This window comes from Brachionichthys hirsutus, chromosome 23 (genome assembly GCF_040956055.1).
Source record: "Brachionichthys hirsutus isolate HB-005 chromosome 23, CSIRO-AGI_Bhir_v1, whole genome shotgun sequence".
In the NCBI taxonomy this organism is placed as follows: domain Eukaryota; kingdom Metazoa; phylum Chordata; class Actinopteri; order Lophiiformes; family Brachionichthyidae; genus Brachionichthys; species Brachionichthys hirsutus.
In genome coordinates this window covers 7,618,672-7,636,605 of record NC_090919.1, presented here as the reverse complement: position 1 = coordinate 7,636,605, position 17,934 = coordinate 7,618,672, and the positions used below count along the sequence as shown (strand labels likewise).

Sequence of the window (17,934 nt, the reverse complement as noted above, 5' to 3'; positions counted from 1 at the left end):
AAGTGGCTCTGTCCCAATGAGGGGTGTGGCTTTATTAAGCTGAGAGATAACTCAGTATATTCAGCGTCTTCTACTAGTCTTTGAGTATTTGCCTTCCATTTAGTGAGACCTGCAGCGTCTACCTATTCTACGTTTATTTTCCCTGCAGTCATTGAAGCAGATCCTCTTCTCTGTGCGTGGTTTGGAGTTATTGCTTTATCTTGGCTCGACTTGTGATGCCTTGGACCTCCAGAAAGGGGAACATGAACATGTTTCGTAAAGACAAGTCTGTGATTTCCTGATTATTTTTCTCCTTTAAAAGAGATGTTGAAATATATTTGGAGGAAACTTTCTCTCATGAAGTTCTTGACTTGAAGACTTAAATAATTCATCCAAACATTTAGAGGTTTATAATTGATTATGTCTGGTCACGCTGACGCCGTCATGTAGAGGGTAGGATGCAACATGGACCCCCCCCCGTTTATAAAATATTCATTCCAACAAGGGCTCCAAAAAGTGAACCCTGGTGCTGGAACAGAAGCAGCATCTCAGGACTCGGGACAGAGACCCGCCACTCTAGCAGAACCGTGTGGACACGCCCCACCGGACAGAACCACTGAGAAAGAAAAGCGCACCCCTCACGGAACGGTTCCGTTTAGTCCGTTGAGTTTAAGGGTGCGTTCCCACTACGCCGTTTGCTCCCTTTTAAACTGACCAGAGTTCCTTTCCTCGGATAATCTGCTCCGTTTGGGCCAGTGTGAACGCGCATCCGGACTCTGGAGAGGATCAGAAAGTCCGCCTGAAAAGGAGGGTCTCGGTTCCTTTGGGCGGAGCAAAGGCAGGATCAGCTGTACGTAGTGACGTTCTACGCGGTGCGTCTCCGGTAGAGGAAGTACAGCGAGTACTCCAAGCTGCTCCAAAAAAATGAAAGTGGTGAAATATGCACCGCTGTGTGAAGATTTAATTAACTAAATATGCGTTATAATACTTTCATCTTTTGTTCAGAACCAGCTACTTATCACCGGTAACTGACACGACTTCTCCCTGCATCCTGTCCAGCTCTGATCAGGACGGTCCATCCTGTCCCAGCTCTGATCAGGACGGTCCATCCTGTCCCAGCTCTGATCAGGACGGTCCATCCTGTCCCAGCTCTGATCAGGACGGTCCATCCTGTCCCAGCTCTGATCAGGACGGTCCATCCTGTCCCAGCTCTGATCAGGACGGTCCATCCTGTCCCAGCTCTGATCAGGACGGTCCATCCTGTCCCAGCTCTGATCACCCTCTCTTGGAGGAGTTTGTTCTTCTACGCTCTGGGCAGAGATACAAACTCCCCGGGATAAAGAGATAGATTTAAATGTATTTGTCCCAAGTGCAGTAAATGTCCTCAACCTGCACTGACCTTCACCTGTCTGCTCTGCTAAGCAGCACTTTATCCATTAGAGGACACATTGATCTTTTCCAGGTTGTTCTTTACATGTTCCGTGTCGTCCTGTGCATTGTGATTGTCTTACTGTTGTTGTTGTCCTCCGCTGCAAACCAAATGTCCCCTTGAGGGACAATAAAGCTCTGAACTGTGCCACGCGACGCTGCTCAGAAAGTTCGTTCCGTGAATAAATCACGGTGTGAACGCAGACCTTTCAGCGAATTATAGATGCAGGAATCTGCTCCCAAAGGAACCGAGGCCTCTTGGTGCAGTGGGAACGCACCCTAAAAGGGGCCGTTCTTGGGTTTGTCCCCAACTCCGCCAGCAGGTGGCGGAGTGGGCGGAGCGCCGAACAGTTAGCTACACAACACCGATAGAAACCCGCAAAGAAGAAGACGAAGACAAAGAAGACGAAGAAGACGAAGGCGTGGGATCCGACGGAGGTTCTCTCGTCCAACCAGCTGGACGTTGTAGACTATAGAAGACTTCCGGTGACGCTTCCTGCTATGACGGAGACGGAAGCTGAAGCTGTCTGCGGAGGGATTCGGATCGAACCGGTTCCGGAGTCCCAGCTGGACCTCAGCGGTCCGCCGTACTCGGTGTCCGTCCTCCAGGTCGGATACTGTCTCCCGCAGACCGACGGGACGTTCAGAGCCGACGGGACCGTCACTCTCCTCAGGGGACACCGGGTCGTTCTGGTGGACACCGGGGGCCCGTGGGGTCGGGACGTCCTTCAGAGCGCGTTGAAAGAGAGGGGGCTTGAGCCCGGGGACGTGGACTTCGTCGTGGGAACCCATGGACATTCGGACCACATCGGAAACCTGAGTCTTTTTAACAACGCGGTGATGATCGTAGGATATGACGTCAGCAAAGGGGACGCGTACCGTCCGAACCGGCTGGCAGAGGGTCACCCCTACGTCATCGACGAGCACGTGAGTACCGGTCCACTCGGTCCACTCGGTCCACTCGTCTCATCTCGTCGTCCAACAATCCGCATCATGTCTGTCCCATGGCTGCATTTAAAGGAGGCCAGAGGTCCATGTCCCACCCTGGTCTGGTCCATGTCCCACCCTGGTCTGATCCATGTCCCACCCTGGTCTGATCCATGTCCCACCCTGGTCTGGTCCTAGTCCCACCCTGGTCTGATCCTTGTCCCACCCTGGTCTGATCCTGGTCCCGCCCTGCTCTGATCCTGGTCCCACCCTGGTCTGATCCATGTCCCACCCTGGTCTGATCCTGGTCCCACCCTGGTCTGATCCATGTCCCACCCTGGTCTGATCCTTGTCCCACCCTGGTCTGATCCTGGTCCCGCCCTGCTCTGATCCATGTCCCACCCTGGTCTGATCCTGGTCCCACCCTGGTCTGATCCTGGTCCCACCCCGGTCTGATCCTGGTCCCACCCTGGTCTGATCCGTGTCCCACCCCGGTCTGATCCATGTCCCACCCTGCTCTGATCCTGGTCCCACCCTGGTCTGATCCATGTCCCACCCTGGTCTGATCCATGTCCCACCCTGCTCTGATCCATGTCCCACCCTGCTCTGATCCTGGTCCCACCCTGGTCTGATCCTGGTCCCACCCTGGTCTGGTCCTGGTCCCGCCCTGCTCTGATCCATGTCCCACCCTGGTCTGATCCATGTCCCACCCTGCTCTGATCCATGTCCCACCCTGGTCTGATCCATGTCCCACCCTGCTCTGATCCATGTCCCACCCTGGTCTGGTCCTGGTCCCGCCCTGCTCTGATCCATGTCCCACCCTGGTCTGATCCTGGTCCCACCCTGCTCTGATCCTGGTCCCGCCCTGCTCTGATCCATGTCCCACCCTGGTCTGATCCGTGTCTCCAGATTACGGATGCCGTAGCGATTTTGTTTTCATATTACATTTTAACATTAAACCATTTATGGGTTCAAGAATCAGTTAAAAATAAACATAAACTCTGATTCACTGTTTAAAGATACCAGAACAATCTAGAACCTTCTGGTGCTGATCCAGGTCACCATGGTGACGGTGTAGATCCAGTTAGGAGGGGAACGAGCTGCTTGGGGGAGGTCTGCGCTCTCTGATTGATGTTCCAGTTTAAACCTGCTCTTCACGCTAGCTGTGCTAAGCTAGCTCCTTCCTGCTAACCGTGCTACCTCTGAGGCTGCTTTCTGCTCTTTACAATCCATCATGAAGTAAAAGATAACATTTGTGTCATAAAAGCAACAAGTTCTCAAATTAAAGCGGCTACGTTTGATCCAAGCCTGATGAAAATACATCAAAGGTTTGTGTACTTCAGCTGGACTCAGACTTCAAAGACCTCCCAGCGGAACCAAACCCGTTCACATTAGCAGGCTCGCATCGGAACCCCTAACCCAGGAGTCAGGAACCTCTGGCTCGGGAGCCAGATGTGGCTCTTTTGCTGGCTGCATCTGGCTCGCAGACCAATCTTTAATTATTAAACAAATTGTTTTGTTACGCGGTCGATGTGCAAAAGGGTCAGGAAGTAAACTTCCCTCGCTTTAATCGCGTCGTCAGCTCGCTAAAACCGTGCAGCAGCAGAAGTTACATTAACGGTAAGAAATATCCATCATTGTTACCAGCAGCATAACCATGTTATTACAAAGACTTATTGTACTTTAAAAGTGTTATTACATAAAATGTTATTACAAAGACTTATTGTACCTTAAAAGTGTTATTACATAAAATGTTATCACAAAGACTTATTGTACCTTAAAAGTGTTATTACATAAAATGTTATTACAAAGACTTATTGTACTTTAAAATTGTTATTACATAAAATGTTATTACAAAGACTTATTGTACTTTAAAATTGTTATTACATAAAATGTTATTACAAAGACTTACTGTACTTTAAAGTGTTATTACATAAAATGTTATTACAAAGACTTATTGTACCTTAAAAGTGTTATTACATAAAATGTTATCACAAAGACTTATTGTACCTTAAAAGTGTTATTACATCAAATGTTATTACAAAGACTTATTGTACTTTAAAATTGTTATTACATAAAATGTTATTACAAAGACTTATTGTACTTTAAAATTGTTATTACATAAAATGTTATTACAAAGACTTACTGTACTTTAAAAGTGTTATTACATAAAATTGTTATTACATAAAATTGTTATTACATAAAATGTTATTACAAAGACTTATTGTACCTTAAAAGTGTTATTACATAAAATGTTATTACAAAGACTTATTGTACTTTAAAAGTGTTATTACATAAAGTGTTATTACAAAGACTTATTGTACCTTAAAAGTGTTATTACATAAAATGTTATTACAAAGACTTATTGTACCTTAAAAGTGTTATTACATAAAATGTTATTACAAAGACTTACTGTACTTTAAAAGTGTTATTACATAAAATGTTATTACAAAGACTTATTGTACTTTAAAATTGTTATTACATAAAATGTTATTACAAAGGCTTACTGTACTTTAAAAGTGTTATTACATAAAATGCTATTACAAAGACTTATTGTACTTTAAAATTGTTATTACATAAAATGTTATTACAAAGACTTACTGTACTTTAAGTGTTGTTACATAAAATGTTATTACAAAGACTTATTGTACTTTAAAAGTGTTATTACATAAAATGTTATTACAAAGACTTATTGTACTTTATAACTGTTATTACATAAAATGTTATTACAAAGACTTATTGTACTTTAAAAGTGTTATTACATAAAATGTTATTACAAAGACTTATTGTACCTTAAAAGTGTTATTACATAAAATGTTATTACAAAGACTTATTGTACTTTAAAAGTGTTATTACATAAAATGTTATTACAAATACTTATTGTACCTTAAAAGTGTTATTACATAAAATGTTATTACAAATACTTATTGTACCTTAAAAGTGTTATTACATAAAATGTTATTACAAAGACTTACTGTACTTTAAAAGCGTTATTACATAAAATGTTATTACATAAAATGTTATTACAAAGACTTATTGTACTTTAAAATTGTTATTACATAAAATGTTATTACAAAGACTTATTGTACTTTAAAATTGTTATTACATAAAATGTTATTACAAAGACTTACTGTACTTTAAAAGTGTTATTACATAAAATTGTTATTACATAAAATGTTATTACAAAGGCTTACTGTACTTTAAAAGTGTTATTACATAAAATTGTTATTACATAAAATTGTTATTACATAAAACGTTATTACAAAGGCTTACTGTACTTTAAAAGTGTTATTACATAAAATGCACACATTTACTCGTATTTAGTTTTAAACATGTTTTATGTCTCTAACAGAATGACATTTAATAATATGTGGTGTTTATGGCTCTCAGGCAAAAAGGTTCCCGACCCCTGATCTAACCCCTGGTTAGGATCGAATCCCGGCGTCTCAGCCTGCTCAGTGTGTCCATTTATTGAGAGAAAATGTTTAAATAAATGTTAGAATAAAGTGAAGAATCTTTCACACCGTGGTCCATCTGTGGTGGGTTCGGGTTCGGGTCTGTGATGGGTTCGGGTCTGTGATGGGTTTGGGTTCGGGGACAGCTGTTGTAGGTTCTAGCTGCGTAGCTACAAAGGCGTGAGATTTGACGTGTGCTACTCAGTTCTTCATGACCTCACAGGGGGACGCTCTGTGGTCAGTGTGTTGCTCAAGGACACTTGGAGAACTGGGGATCAAACCAGCAACCTTCTGTTAGGGGTGGACGGGGACTGCCTTACCACATCTTCCCAACTAAATATTGGCAGCTGACAAAAGCAAAACTACCGTAAATGGTAAAGAGCGACGCTGTGGGGGGTAACGTCCTTCTCTTGTCCTTCACCGCAGGTCTCTGTGATTCCCAGTCCGGGCCACACGGGGCAGGACGTGAGCGTCCAGGTGAAGGGGACCTCCGCCGGCCTGGTGCTTGTTGCTGGAGACCTATTTGAATGTTGCTCAGACGAGGATAGCTGGCGGAACAGCAGTTTGAACCCTGCAGTACAGGAGGTCAGCCGACAGGAGGCGCTACGTACCGCAGACCTGATCGTTCCTGGACATGGACGCCCCTTCCGAGTCCTCCGGGACCGATCCTCAGAGGAGACACCTGGATGATGGCGTTTTGCTCTTGGCTGTCATTTCCTGATGTAACGATGTGAGGAATGGGATTTGAACCTTCAGTTTGAACGACGCGACTCGGTTCTGCCGTCGGGACGTGTTTTATTCCTGAACTTTTACTAAAGTTCTTTTACTAAACGTGGAGTCTGCTTCGGTTTGTTATTTCCAGGTTTGCATTACGACTGACCAGAGTTTCTACAAAGGCACAAACGTTAACGCTAACCCTGACCCCCTAACCCTGACCCCCTAACCCTGACCCCCCTAACTCTAACCCCGTAACTCTAACCCCTTAACCCTGACCCCCCTAACCCTGACCCCCCTAACTCTAACCCCGTAACTCTAACCCCCTAACCCTGACCCCCCTAACCCTGACCCCCCTAACTCTAACCCCGTAACTCTAACCCCGTAACTCTAACCCCCTAACCCTGACCCCCTAACCCTGACCCCCTAACCCTGACCCCCCTAACTCTAACCCCCTAACTCTAACCCCTTAACCCTGACCCCCCTAACCCTGACCCCCCTAACTCTAACCCCGTAACTCTAACCCCGTAACTCTAACCCCCTAACCCTGACCCCCTAACCCTGACCCCCCTAACCCTGACCCCCCTAACTCTAACCCCGTAACTCTAACCCTGACCCCTAACCCTGACCCCCCTAAACCTGACCCCCCTAACTAACCCTGACCCCTGACCCTACTGCACTTCACTAACCCTGACCCCCTAACCCAGGGGTCGCCAACCCGCGGCTCTTTAGCGCCGCCTAGTGGCTCCCTGGCGCTTTTTCAAAAAAAATTGAAAATGGAAATAAAACAACTGTTTTGTTTGAATATGGTTTCTGGAGGACAAACATGACACAAACATTCTTTACGCTTTCCAACGCTGTGAAAATGTGTAGAATAAATATTACATTTCAACACTTCTGTCAACGAAGATTTGCTTCAAAGCCTGCGACACATCAGCAGGGCGGGGCGCCAGGCAGGTGGCTGCTGTAAACAAACCGGCGGGTGTGTGATGGGCCATGGACCCCCCCCCCCCCCCCCCAAAGGTAAAAAGAGAACAGAGGATTCAACGATTCTTGGACCGAATCATTTGCATTCGTTGCCGATGCAGAAGGATTGCCTGAATGTTTGCTCTGTAGCGAGAAGTTATCAAATAACAAAAAGAGTCATGTGGAAAGACATTTCCAGGGAAAGGCTACGTTTGCAGCCGAGCAGCCAGTTGGGAGTGAGAGAAAGTGTGATTGCATCACTGCATGGATCATGCTGATTGACTCCTGCAGCGTGTACTGTACCTTTAAAATCTCAAATTGAGGCTGATAGATCTAAATAGATTTAAAAAGTGGATTGCATCTCCAAACTCCGCTACTGCTGCAAGTTTTGTTGCAACCCGGGAGGTAATAATATTGTACTGAAGTTAAACTTGATGCGGCATTCTCCACAGGATGCGCTGCAGGGAAATGAACATTTCATCATGAAGGCTCATTATGTATTCGTAACCAACTTAGTCATTTTGATAGTCGGCTAATATAGCTAATATAGATAGACACAGCATGTGTTGCCTTGATTATAAGGCTTTTCATTTTTTGCGGCTCCAGACATAGTTACCCTCGCCGAAGCGGAAGCAGGGTATTGCAATTGGGTCCGTTTGTTTGTCTGTCCGAGCGCATAACTCAAAAACTAGGAACCCAATCGACTTGAAATTTTTACACAAGCAATGTTCTGTCCGTGGCTCGGTCCTCCCCGAGAATGGCATTGATCTGGATCTGGATCCAGATTCTAGAATTATTTTTACATCTGGAATCGTGCCTGTGCTGTAAACTGCCACTTTCAGAGGGAGGGACACGAATGGCATGATGGGAAAAAGAGTCCAGAAGGAGTCTTGTAGTACGTTCCGGAGCAGCAAGCTAGAGCAGGTTTGGCCCCTCTGATCCGAAAGTCTTTTGGAGGCGGGGTCTGCAGTCTCTGATTGTCTTTCTAGTTGTTTTTTGTTTTTTTGGTCCAATATGGCTCTTTCAACATTTTGGGTTGCCGACCCCTGCCCTAACCCTACGGCACTTCACTAAACTTGACCCCTGACCCTACTGCACTTCACTAACCCTGACCCCCTAACCCTACTTCTAACAGGAGTAAAACAGAGTACATGTGTGTACATGAGAAGGTCCCAGGGAGGACAGTGAAGCTACAAGGACTAGACGTAAAGAAGGGAGAGGACTTCAGGTACCTCGGGTCAACAGAGCAGAGTGATGGAGAGAATGTGGAAAGGAGGTGAAGAATCGTGTGCAGGCAGGCTGGAACGGGGGGAGGAAAGTATCAGGTGTGCTCTGTGCAGAGCCGGCTCTAGGCATAGGCGAACTAGGCAGTTGCCTAGGGCGCCACCAGCTGGAGGGGGCGCCACTCCAAGTCTCGAAAAAAAATTATTAAAAAAATGAAAGAAAATAAACTAATAATAGTTATAATTTATAGCCCCAACGGGCGCCCTTTCCTCATGCTCTGCCTAGAAAATAAAAAACAAACAAATACAGAAAAAAATTAAAAACACCCCCCCCCCGTTGTTTGTCATTCTTGGTATGACCTGAAACACAATGCCTTGACCGTCCAAGGAGAGGGGGGGGCGATTTATCAGTGCGCGTCTCAGCTAGACCGTGACAGTTGCTGCTGCAGAGAGGAGCTTCTCCAAACTAAAGCTTATAAAAACTGACCTGAGATCCACGATGTCACAAGAGCGTCTCAATGGACTTGCTTTAATAAGCATAAATCATGAGCTTTCAGACAGGTATCATTTGGTGATACCATCGATGCCTTTGCTGCAAGGAAGTCCAGACGTGTAACATTTTAAATGTAAGCTATCATGGAAAAATTATTTGCTCTGTATCTGTTTTGCATTGTTTGTGTGGAAGCTGTCAGGACTTTTAATTTCCTCTTAATCTGAACAGTAACGCTGTTTTATTTCTGTTTATTTATTTGTTTATTTTATTTTATTATTATTTTATTATTATTTGTATTGTATAGCGCAGGCATGGGCAAACTAAGGCCCAGGGGCCATATGCGGCCCGTTGGGCTATTTAATCCGGCCCGCCGAACTTGTCCAAATTATATCATTAAATTAAGTTTTATTATAATTAAACCCCAATCTTTGACCTTTTCCCTGTATTGTTACTTGTAAAAGGTCAAATCATTTCATGTAATGGCTTTTACACATCATTTATATTCGCTCACACAAACACTCCATCCATCTGTTCTTGGTCCGCCCCCTCTGTCAAATTTTAGAACCTATTGTGGCCCACGAGTCAAAAAGTTTGCCCACCCCTGGTCTAGCATGTGCTAGTTGTTTTGAAGAATAATTAAACTTTTAAGGTCCGTCATGTGGCTGTTGTTATTAATGTTTTATATATATAATGTTTGCCGTGGGGGGGGGGGGACAAAATCATAATCTCGCCTAGGGCACCAAAATGGCTAGGGCTCTGTGATAGGACGAAGGGACAGGTCTACAAGACAGTGGTGAGGACAGCCATGATGGACGGCTCAGAGACAGTGGTGAGGACAGCCATGATGGACGGCTTAGAGACAGTGGTGAGGACAGCCATGATGGACGGCTTAGAGACAGTGGTGAGGACAGCCACGATGGACGGTTTAGAGACAGTGTCTCTGAGGAAAAGACAGGAGGCGGAGCTAGAAGTGGAGGAGATGAAGATGCTGAGGTTCTCCTTGGGAGTGACCAGGTTGGACAGGATTAGAAATGAGACAATAAGAGGGACAGTGAAGGTTAGATGTTTTGGAGACAAGGTCAGAGAGACCAGACTTTGATGGTTTGGACATGTCCAGAGGAGAGACAGGGACTATATCGGTAGAAGGATGCTGAGGATGGAACTTCCAGGGAACAGGACTAGAGGACAACCCAGGAGAAGAGACATGGACGTAGTGAGGGAGGACATGAGAGTGGCTGGTGTTGGGGAGGACGATGTAAAGGACAGGACCGGAGGACAACCCAGGAGAAGATACATGGCCGTAGTGAGGGAGGACATGAGAGTGGCTGGTGTTGGGGAGGACGATGCAAAGGACAGGACTAGAGGACGACCCAGGAGAAGACACATGGACGTAGTGAGGGACCGACTCAGAGAAAGGACTGGACCCACCCAGCCCATTTTCACTCTGCCCCTGAATCTGAATACAGCAATAAACTCACTGATAACGCAATCATTAAGGTAATCAGATCATAAACGGACGGTTTTTCCTGTGACGTGTCCTGATCAAAGACTTTCACATCAAGGCTAAAGGAGAGGACACATGTCCCAGAGACAGCCCGTCAGTGCAGCAGCGTGTGAAGGGACATTTATTGCCCTCATTTGCCCAAAGATCCTTTGTCATGTGGGCGGAGCCCGATAGAAGACGGTTAGTGAAGATAAAACAACGATGATCAGAGTATTGATCCACGTAACGGCAGCCGTTACGCCCTTCATGGAGACGCTGAATGTCCACATGTCCCAGGCCGTCCTGTCACCTTGCAGCTTTGTGCCCAGTCAGCGTTTTCCACATTAGAGCTTATCACCCCTTTGGCTGGTTCGGGGCGGGGGGGGGGGGGGGGGCAGCTCGCCAACCCTTGTGCCAATGACTGATAGCATTATTGATTGATTATTCCTTCCCCTCCCCGCCTTCCACCAGCCTGAGGGGGTCCAGAAGGAGGCTGTGGACACCTGGAGACAAACATTCAGGAGACACTCAGATCATTAAAGAGTCAAAACCAGATTTGCTGTTCTCTATTCATTTCGATGTTGTCTTTCTCTTGCCCCCCCCCCCCCCCCTCTGTCATAAAGCAGCACTTATCTTATCTCCTGCAGCTCCACCTTCTGACCCTTCAGCCTCCAACTCCTCCATCATGCTTTTATAAAAGCCAGTGATCGCTCTTCTCGCCGTGACCACTGAAAACCGTCTCCGAGCAGCGTCTGTCCAGAGTGGGACTGTGGGACTGTTTCCTGATCAGACTTGTCCTGCCGTCCACCATCATGTGTACCGGAGCGTGCTCCAAGTTCATCGCTGTCCCTCTCTACGTCCTCGCTGCAGTGTCAGTCGTCTGCAACCTCATGCTCTTCTTCCCTGATTTTGAGACGGTTTATGCAAAAGAAGACCGAGAAGGACGAGATCGAATCACTGAAGAGGTCAAATACATGGGAGGCCTGATCGGGGGGGGCGTCATGGTGAGTACGGGGGAACCGGGTCGGAATCCAGGGTGAATCCAAACCCTGGAAGTACATGGGTGTGTGGAAAGAAAGTACAAGTACTGTAATAATATGTAATTACATGATTTGAATCATATCACATGATACGTTATAACATTTAATAACAAGATTTCAATCGTAATAAGCCACGTTAACAAATATGTAATTACATGATTTTAATCATAAATACATAACTCATAATAAAATTATTTTAATAATAAACCATGTTATCACATAATATGAAATGACATGTAATAACATGATTTTAATCAAATACCATGTTAATACAATACGTAATAACATGATTTTAATCAAATACCATGTTAATACAATACGTAATAACATGATGTTAATCATAATAAACATGTTAACAGATAATATGTAATAACATGATTTTAATCATAATAAACATGTTAACACATAATATGTAATAACATGATTTTATCATAATAAACACATAATACGTAATAACATGATTTTAATCATAATAAACCATGTTAACACATAATACATAATAAAATAATTTTAATCGTAATAAACGACGCAGTAATATGGAGTAATAATTATCCATTTAACATTGACAGTGTGAGTGTTAGGTGCCAATAAATACATGAGTTAACAGAAATATCTATATACATTTCATATATAATGTATTATATAAGATGATGTGTCATGATATACATGCTGTATAATGTAGTAAAATTCCAAGCATAAAAGTTTTGTGAAATGATAAGAATGGTGTTATCACATCATAATCTATATTATACACAATAAAACCATATGATCATAAACACATTCACCAAAGCAAAGTGCGCTTTCAACAGCTCACGATTTTAACCTCTCATAGATGGGCTAGGAAATCACATTTTAACCTCTAATGATGGGCTAGGAAATCACATTTTAACCTCTAATGATGGGCTAGGAAATCACATTTTAACCTCTAATGATGGGCTCGGAAATCACATTTTAACCTCTAATGATGGGCTCGGAAATCACATTTTAACCTCTAATGATGGGCTCAGAAATCAGATTTTAACCTCTAATGATGGGCTCGGAAATCACATTTTAACCTCTAATGATGGGCTAGGAAATCACATTTTAACCTCTAATGATGGGCTCGGAAATCACATTTTAACCTCTAATGATGGGCTCGGAAATCACATTTTAACCTCTAATGATGGGCTCAGAAATCAGATTTTAACCTCTAATGATGGGCTCGGAAATCACATTTTAACCTCTAATGATGGGCTCGGAAATCACATTTTAACCTCTAATGATGGCCTCGGAAATCACATTTTAACCTCTAATGATGAGTTCGGAAATCACATTTTAACCTCTAATGATGGGCCCGGAAATCACATTTTAACCTCTAATGGTGGGCTAGGAAATCACATTTTAACCTCTAATGATGGGCTCAGAAATCACATTTTAACGTCTAATGATGGGCTCGGAAATCACATTTTAACCTCTGATGGGCCCGGAAATCACATTTTAACCTCTAATGGTGGGCTAGGAAATCACATTTTAACCTCTAATGATGGGCTTGGAAATCACATTTTAACGTCTAATGATGGGCTCGGAAATCACATTTTAACGTCTAATGATGGGCTCGGAAATCACATTTTAACCTCTGATGGGCCCGGAAATCACATTTTAACCTCTAATGATGGGCTCGGAAATCACATTTTAACCTCTAATGATGGGCTCGGAAATCACATTTTAACCTCTAATGATGGGCTCGGAAATCACATTTTAACCTCTAATGATGGGCTCGGAAATCACATTTTAACCTCTAATGATGGGCTCGGAAATCACATTTTAACCTCTAATGATGGGCCCGGAAATCACATTTTAACCTCTAATGGTGGGCTAGGAAATCACATTTTAACCTCTAATGATGGGCTCAGAAATCACATTTTAACGTCTAATGATGGCTCGGAAATCACATTTTAACCTCTGATGGGCCCGGAAATCACATTTTAACCTCTAATGGTGGGCTAGGAAATCACATTTTAACCTCTAATGATGGGCTCGGAAATCACATTTTAACGTCTAATGATGGGCTCGGAAATCACATTTTAACGTCTAATGATGGGCTCGGAAATCACATTTTAACCTCTGATGGGCCCGGAAATCACATTTTAACCTCTAATGATGGGCTCGGAAATCACATTTTAACCTCTAATGATGGGCTCGGAAATCACATTTTAACCTCTAATGATGGGCTCGGAAATCACATTTTAACCTCTAATGATGGGCTCGGAAATCACATTTTAACCTCTAATGATGGGCTCGGAAATCACATTTTAACCTCTAATGATGGGCCCGGAAATCACATTTTAACCTCTAATGGTGGGCTAGGAAATCACATTTTAACCTCTAATGATGGGCCCGGAAATCATTTGTATCTTTTTCTCCATCTAATAACTGGACTCTCCTCTCTGCCTTCCTCTGTTCCTGCTGGCAGTGCCTCATTCCTGCCATCCACATTCATCTGACCAGCGCAAAGAACTGCTGCGCTAACCGCTGTGGGGTAAGTGGAGCTGTGAACGCCGACATTCTGAAGTTCTGTTGGACCCCGAGGAAGGCAGCAACAAGCCTGCCTTCCTTGTTTTTTGTGGGATGTGTAGATTGATAACTCCGTAGTGTGTTTTGTTTATATATGTTTATATATTGTACACCTACATGATACTACATTGAAGAGATGCCCTTTGTTCACATTGGTGGAAAAAAAAAGAAGCAAGCCTCAATGTCTTCATTCTGATTTTATACTGCGGTGAAATGGAGACACAAGTATTACTGCGACTACTACTACTACTACTACTACTACTATCAGCTTGTCCCGTGAGGGGTCGCCACAGCAAACCAACTTCTCCACTTCACCCTGTCCTTTGCATCGTCCTCCCCAACACCAGCCACTCTCATGTCCTCCCTCACTACGTCCATGTATCCTATCCTGGGTCGTCCTCTAGTCCTGTCCTTTGCATCGTCCTCCCCAAACCAGCCACTGTCATGTCCTCCCTCACTACGTCCATGTATCGTCTCCTGGGTCGTCCTCTAGCCCTGTCCTTTGCATCGTCCTCCCCAACACCAGCCACTCTCATGTCCTCCCTCACTACGTCCATGTCTCTTCTCCTGGGTTGTCCTCTAGTCCTGTTCCCTGGCAGTTCCATCCTCAGCATCCTTCTACCAATATAGTCCCTGTCTCTCCTCTGGACATGTCCAAACCATCAAAGTCTGGTCTCTCTGACCTTGTCTCCAAAACATCTAACCTTCACTGTCCCTCTTATTGTCTCATTTCTAATCCTATCCAGATACAGTCTGTCCAGATCCTTCTCTCCCTCTTTACTATCTAACCTTCACACAGGTCATCATATGTCCTCTGTTTGACCTTTGACACCTCTACCTTTGCCTTGCACTCGGCACTACTGTTTACTCTCTTCTGTCCTCTCAATGTCCCGCTTCTTCTTAGCTAACCTCTTGTGGTTAGCTAAGTGGTACAGCATGTCAAAAAGCCAGAGGCATAATCCACATGGCCTGTGAGTTCAGGATCGTACTTGTCCTTCTCCTCCTTGAACAGTTTGACGCCATCCAAAAGCTCAAAGAAGCCTTGTCTTTTGACAGCCACCTGCAGTTAGGTGTGTCCCAATCAGTCCCCTCTCGAGTCCGAGTCATTTGATTTTGTACCGATCCCGAGTCCCGATCCGATACTTCTCTCTATAGCCTATCAGAAAATCAGCTACATGCACGCTCACACCTACGGGCAATTTAGTGTCACCAATGAGCCTAAATGATTTTGGTGGTGGGAGGAAGCTGGAGAACCCGGAGAGAACCCACGCCGACACGGGGAGAACATGCAAACTCCTCGCAGAAAGGCCACAAGTCGGATTCGAACCCGCGACCTCCTTGCTGTGAGGCCACCGGGCCGCCCTCAATGGCCATGTTCATGGTGACCAACTTGTCCAGTCTCCTGGAAGCCTCTCTTGTCCTCCCACAGCGTAATTTAGGTTGTAGTCCAGTCTTCTGGACTCAGCGTACCCATGATGTCTCTGGTGGCGGCTTGAAGGAAGTGTTGCATCCACACACACAACGCCGCTGATATCAGTGAGACACTCGAACCCTGAGAGCAGCGTTGTGTTTCCAGGGCAGTGATATTGTGGCGTGAGAGCATGAATAATGTGTGTAACCGTTGCATGTCACACAGATGTTCCTGTCCATTGGCTTTGCGGCCGCTGGTGTGGTGGGGGCTCTGTACAGTCTGACTGTAGCTGGCCTGGGCCTAGCCAACGGCCCCCTCTGCTTCTGGAACAATGAAGAGCACCCAAATCCAAGATGGGGGACGCCTTTCCTTAACAGGCACGGCCAGTCTTTATGAACAGATGCCATAAATGCGTTTGCATCAGTGGTATTCATACGACAGTATTCCTCTTCTTCCCCCTCCAGTAGTGGAAGCTACCTGTCGGACCGGGAACTCTGGTCCTGGTGCAAACTCCCAGAGAACGTCGTTGAGTTCAACCTGGGGCTGTTCTCCACTCTGCTGGTGGCAGCCAGCGCTCAGCTGGTGCTCTGCATGGTCCAGATGATCAATGGCTTGTTTGGATGTCTCTGTGGGACTTGTGGCGAGCAGGTGAGACCGAAGAGATGTTTGGAACGTTACCATGAAGAGACGAGTACATTTTGGTGCTGATCCAGAAGAGATCCTGGATTCTGGATCACTTTGAAATTGTCGGTAACATTATTGACTGATGTTTATGGAGTTTGACACAATCATGTAGGGGGGGGGGGGGAGAGCATCCCTCACTTTAGTGACCTGGGTGCAAAGCCACCTGAGCGTGATTGGTTCCGCTGTATCGGCCTACTGGTGATTGGTTCCGCTGTATCGGCCTACTGGTGATTGGTTCCGCTGTATCGGCCTACTGGTGATTGGTTCCGCTGTATCGGCCTACTGGTGATTGGTTCCGCTGTATCGACCTACTGGTGATTGGTTCCGCTGTATCGACCTACTGGTGATTGGTTCCGCTGTATCAGCCTACTGGTGAATGGTTCCGCTGTATCTGCCTACTGGTGATTGGTTCCGCTGTATCGGCCTACTGGTGATTGGTTCCGCTGTATCGGGCCTACTGGTGATTGGTTCCGCTGTATCGGCCTACTGGTGATTGGTTCCGCTGTATCGACCTACTGGTGATTGGTTCCGCTGTATCGACCTACTGGTGATTGGTTCTGCTGTATCAGCCTACTGGTGATTGGTTCCGCTGTATCGGCCTACTGGTGATTGGTTCCGCTGTATCGACCTACTGGTGATTGGTTCCGCTGTATCGGCCTACTGGTGATTGGTTCCGCTGTATCGACCTACTGGTGATTGGTTCCGCTGTATCGGCCTACTGGTGATTGGTTCCGCTGTATCGGCCTACTGGTGATTGGTTCCGCTGTATCGACCTACTGGTGATTGGTTCTGATTGGTAGCCTGCAGCCCAGTATTTGTCGTGTTTCAGTTTGACTGTGATCCATATCGTCTAACATGCGTCTGTCTGTCTGTCTGTCTCAACAGTAAGCACAACTCATCATCATCATCATCATCATCAGTGGGCGTCATGAAGCTAGCAGCCTGAATGCGTCCCACAACATTATCTTTATCTTTACTTTCATTTCCTCAAGAAGAATAACGTCCATTCGAAATGATTGATGACCGATCAGGATATTGTGATTGTTGCTTGGTGTATGCTGTATTTCCGTCTGTATATTTGTATGATTAAAATAATATCTCGGAATAAAGTAAAATGTATATTGATCAAATTATATTAAAGATACATGAAAAAGGATTTACAAGAGATTGAATGTTAATTTAATGTCATTGATGAATCAGTTTAACAACGATTCGGAGTTACAGGCGTTTACGAAAGTCTGTGTTTAGCAACGACGATCGTACACGTACACATGTACGATATAAACGATACGATATAACGACGATATATACGATATAAACGCAGCGTGGTGACTGGGTACGAGGTTTTAGAGTTAATTCCACCCTCCGCCAGGAACTCACTGAAAGGAACGGAGACTCCAGACAGTACTCAGGATTCCTGCAGTCCCCAAACGCACCAGGAATAAACATGCAGAGGGAGGTAGCTAGCTTGTCTCTCTGCCTGCCTCTCTGCCTGTCTCTCTGCCTGTTTCTCTGCCTGTCACTCTGTCTGTCTGCCTGTCTCTCTGCCTGCCTCTGCATGGCTCTCTACTTGTCTCT

The 17,934-nt window shown here is 45.1% G+C and overlaps 2 protein-coding genes across 2 annotated transcripts; both read left to right on the top strand.

Moving 5' to 3' along the window:
• The first annotated feature begins 1,823 nt into the window (after nt 1-1,823).
• Nucleotides 1,824-6,576, top strand: mblac1 (metallo-beta-lactamase domain containing 1). Its single transcript, XM_068755966.1, has 2 exons — nt 1,824-2,334; nt 6,216-6,576. Exons 1-2 carry the CDS (start codon nt 1,909-1,911, stop codon nt 6,477-6,479), a joined length of 690 nt encoding a protein of 229 aa, XP_068612067.1. The 5' UTR covers nt 1,824-1,908; the 3' UTR covers nt 6,480-6,576.
• A 4,863-nt stretch (nt 6,577-11,439) lies between these two features.
• Nucleotides 11,440-16,380, top strand: tm4sf21b (transmembrane 4 L six family member 21b). The gene is made up of 4 exons (XM_068756188.1): nt 11,440-11,672; nt 14,161-14,226; nt 15,898-16,049; nt 16,137-16,380. The coding sequence occupies exons 1-4, from the start codon at nt 11,481-11,483 to the stop codon at nt 16,378-16,380; spliced, it is 654 nt and encodes a 217-aa protein (XP_068612289.1). The 5' UTR covers nt 11,440-11,480.
• Nucleotides 16,381-17,934: the final 1,554 nt, after the last annotated feature.

Bases quoted from the DNA above. Each gene is read 5' to 3' on its own strand.
- mblac1 (XM_068755966.1), top strand. From the start codon at position 1,909: ATGACGGAGACGGAAGCTGAAGCTGTCTGCGGAGGGATTCGGATCGAA. The intron at 2,335-6,215 runs GTGAGTACCGGT...CCTTCACCGCAG, and splicing joins CCTACGTCATCGACGAGCAC to GTCTCTGTGATTCCCAGTCC.
- tm4sf21b (XM_068756188.1), top strand. From the start codon at position 11,481: ATGTGTACCGGAGCGTGCTCCAAGTTCATCGCTGTCCCTCTCTACGTC. The intron at 11,673-14,160 runs GTGAGTACGGGG...TCCTGCTGGCAG, and splicing joins TGATCGGGGGGGGCGTCATG to TGCCTCATTCCTGCCATCCA. The intron at 16,050-16,136 runs GCACGGCCAGTC...TTCCCCCTCCAG, and splicing joins GGGACGCCTTTCCTTAACAG to TAGTGGAAGCTACCTGTCGG.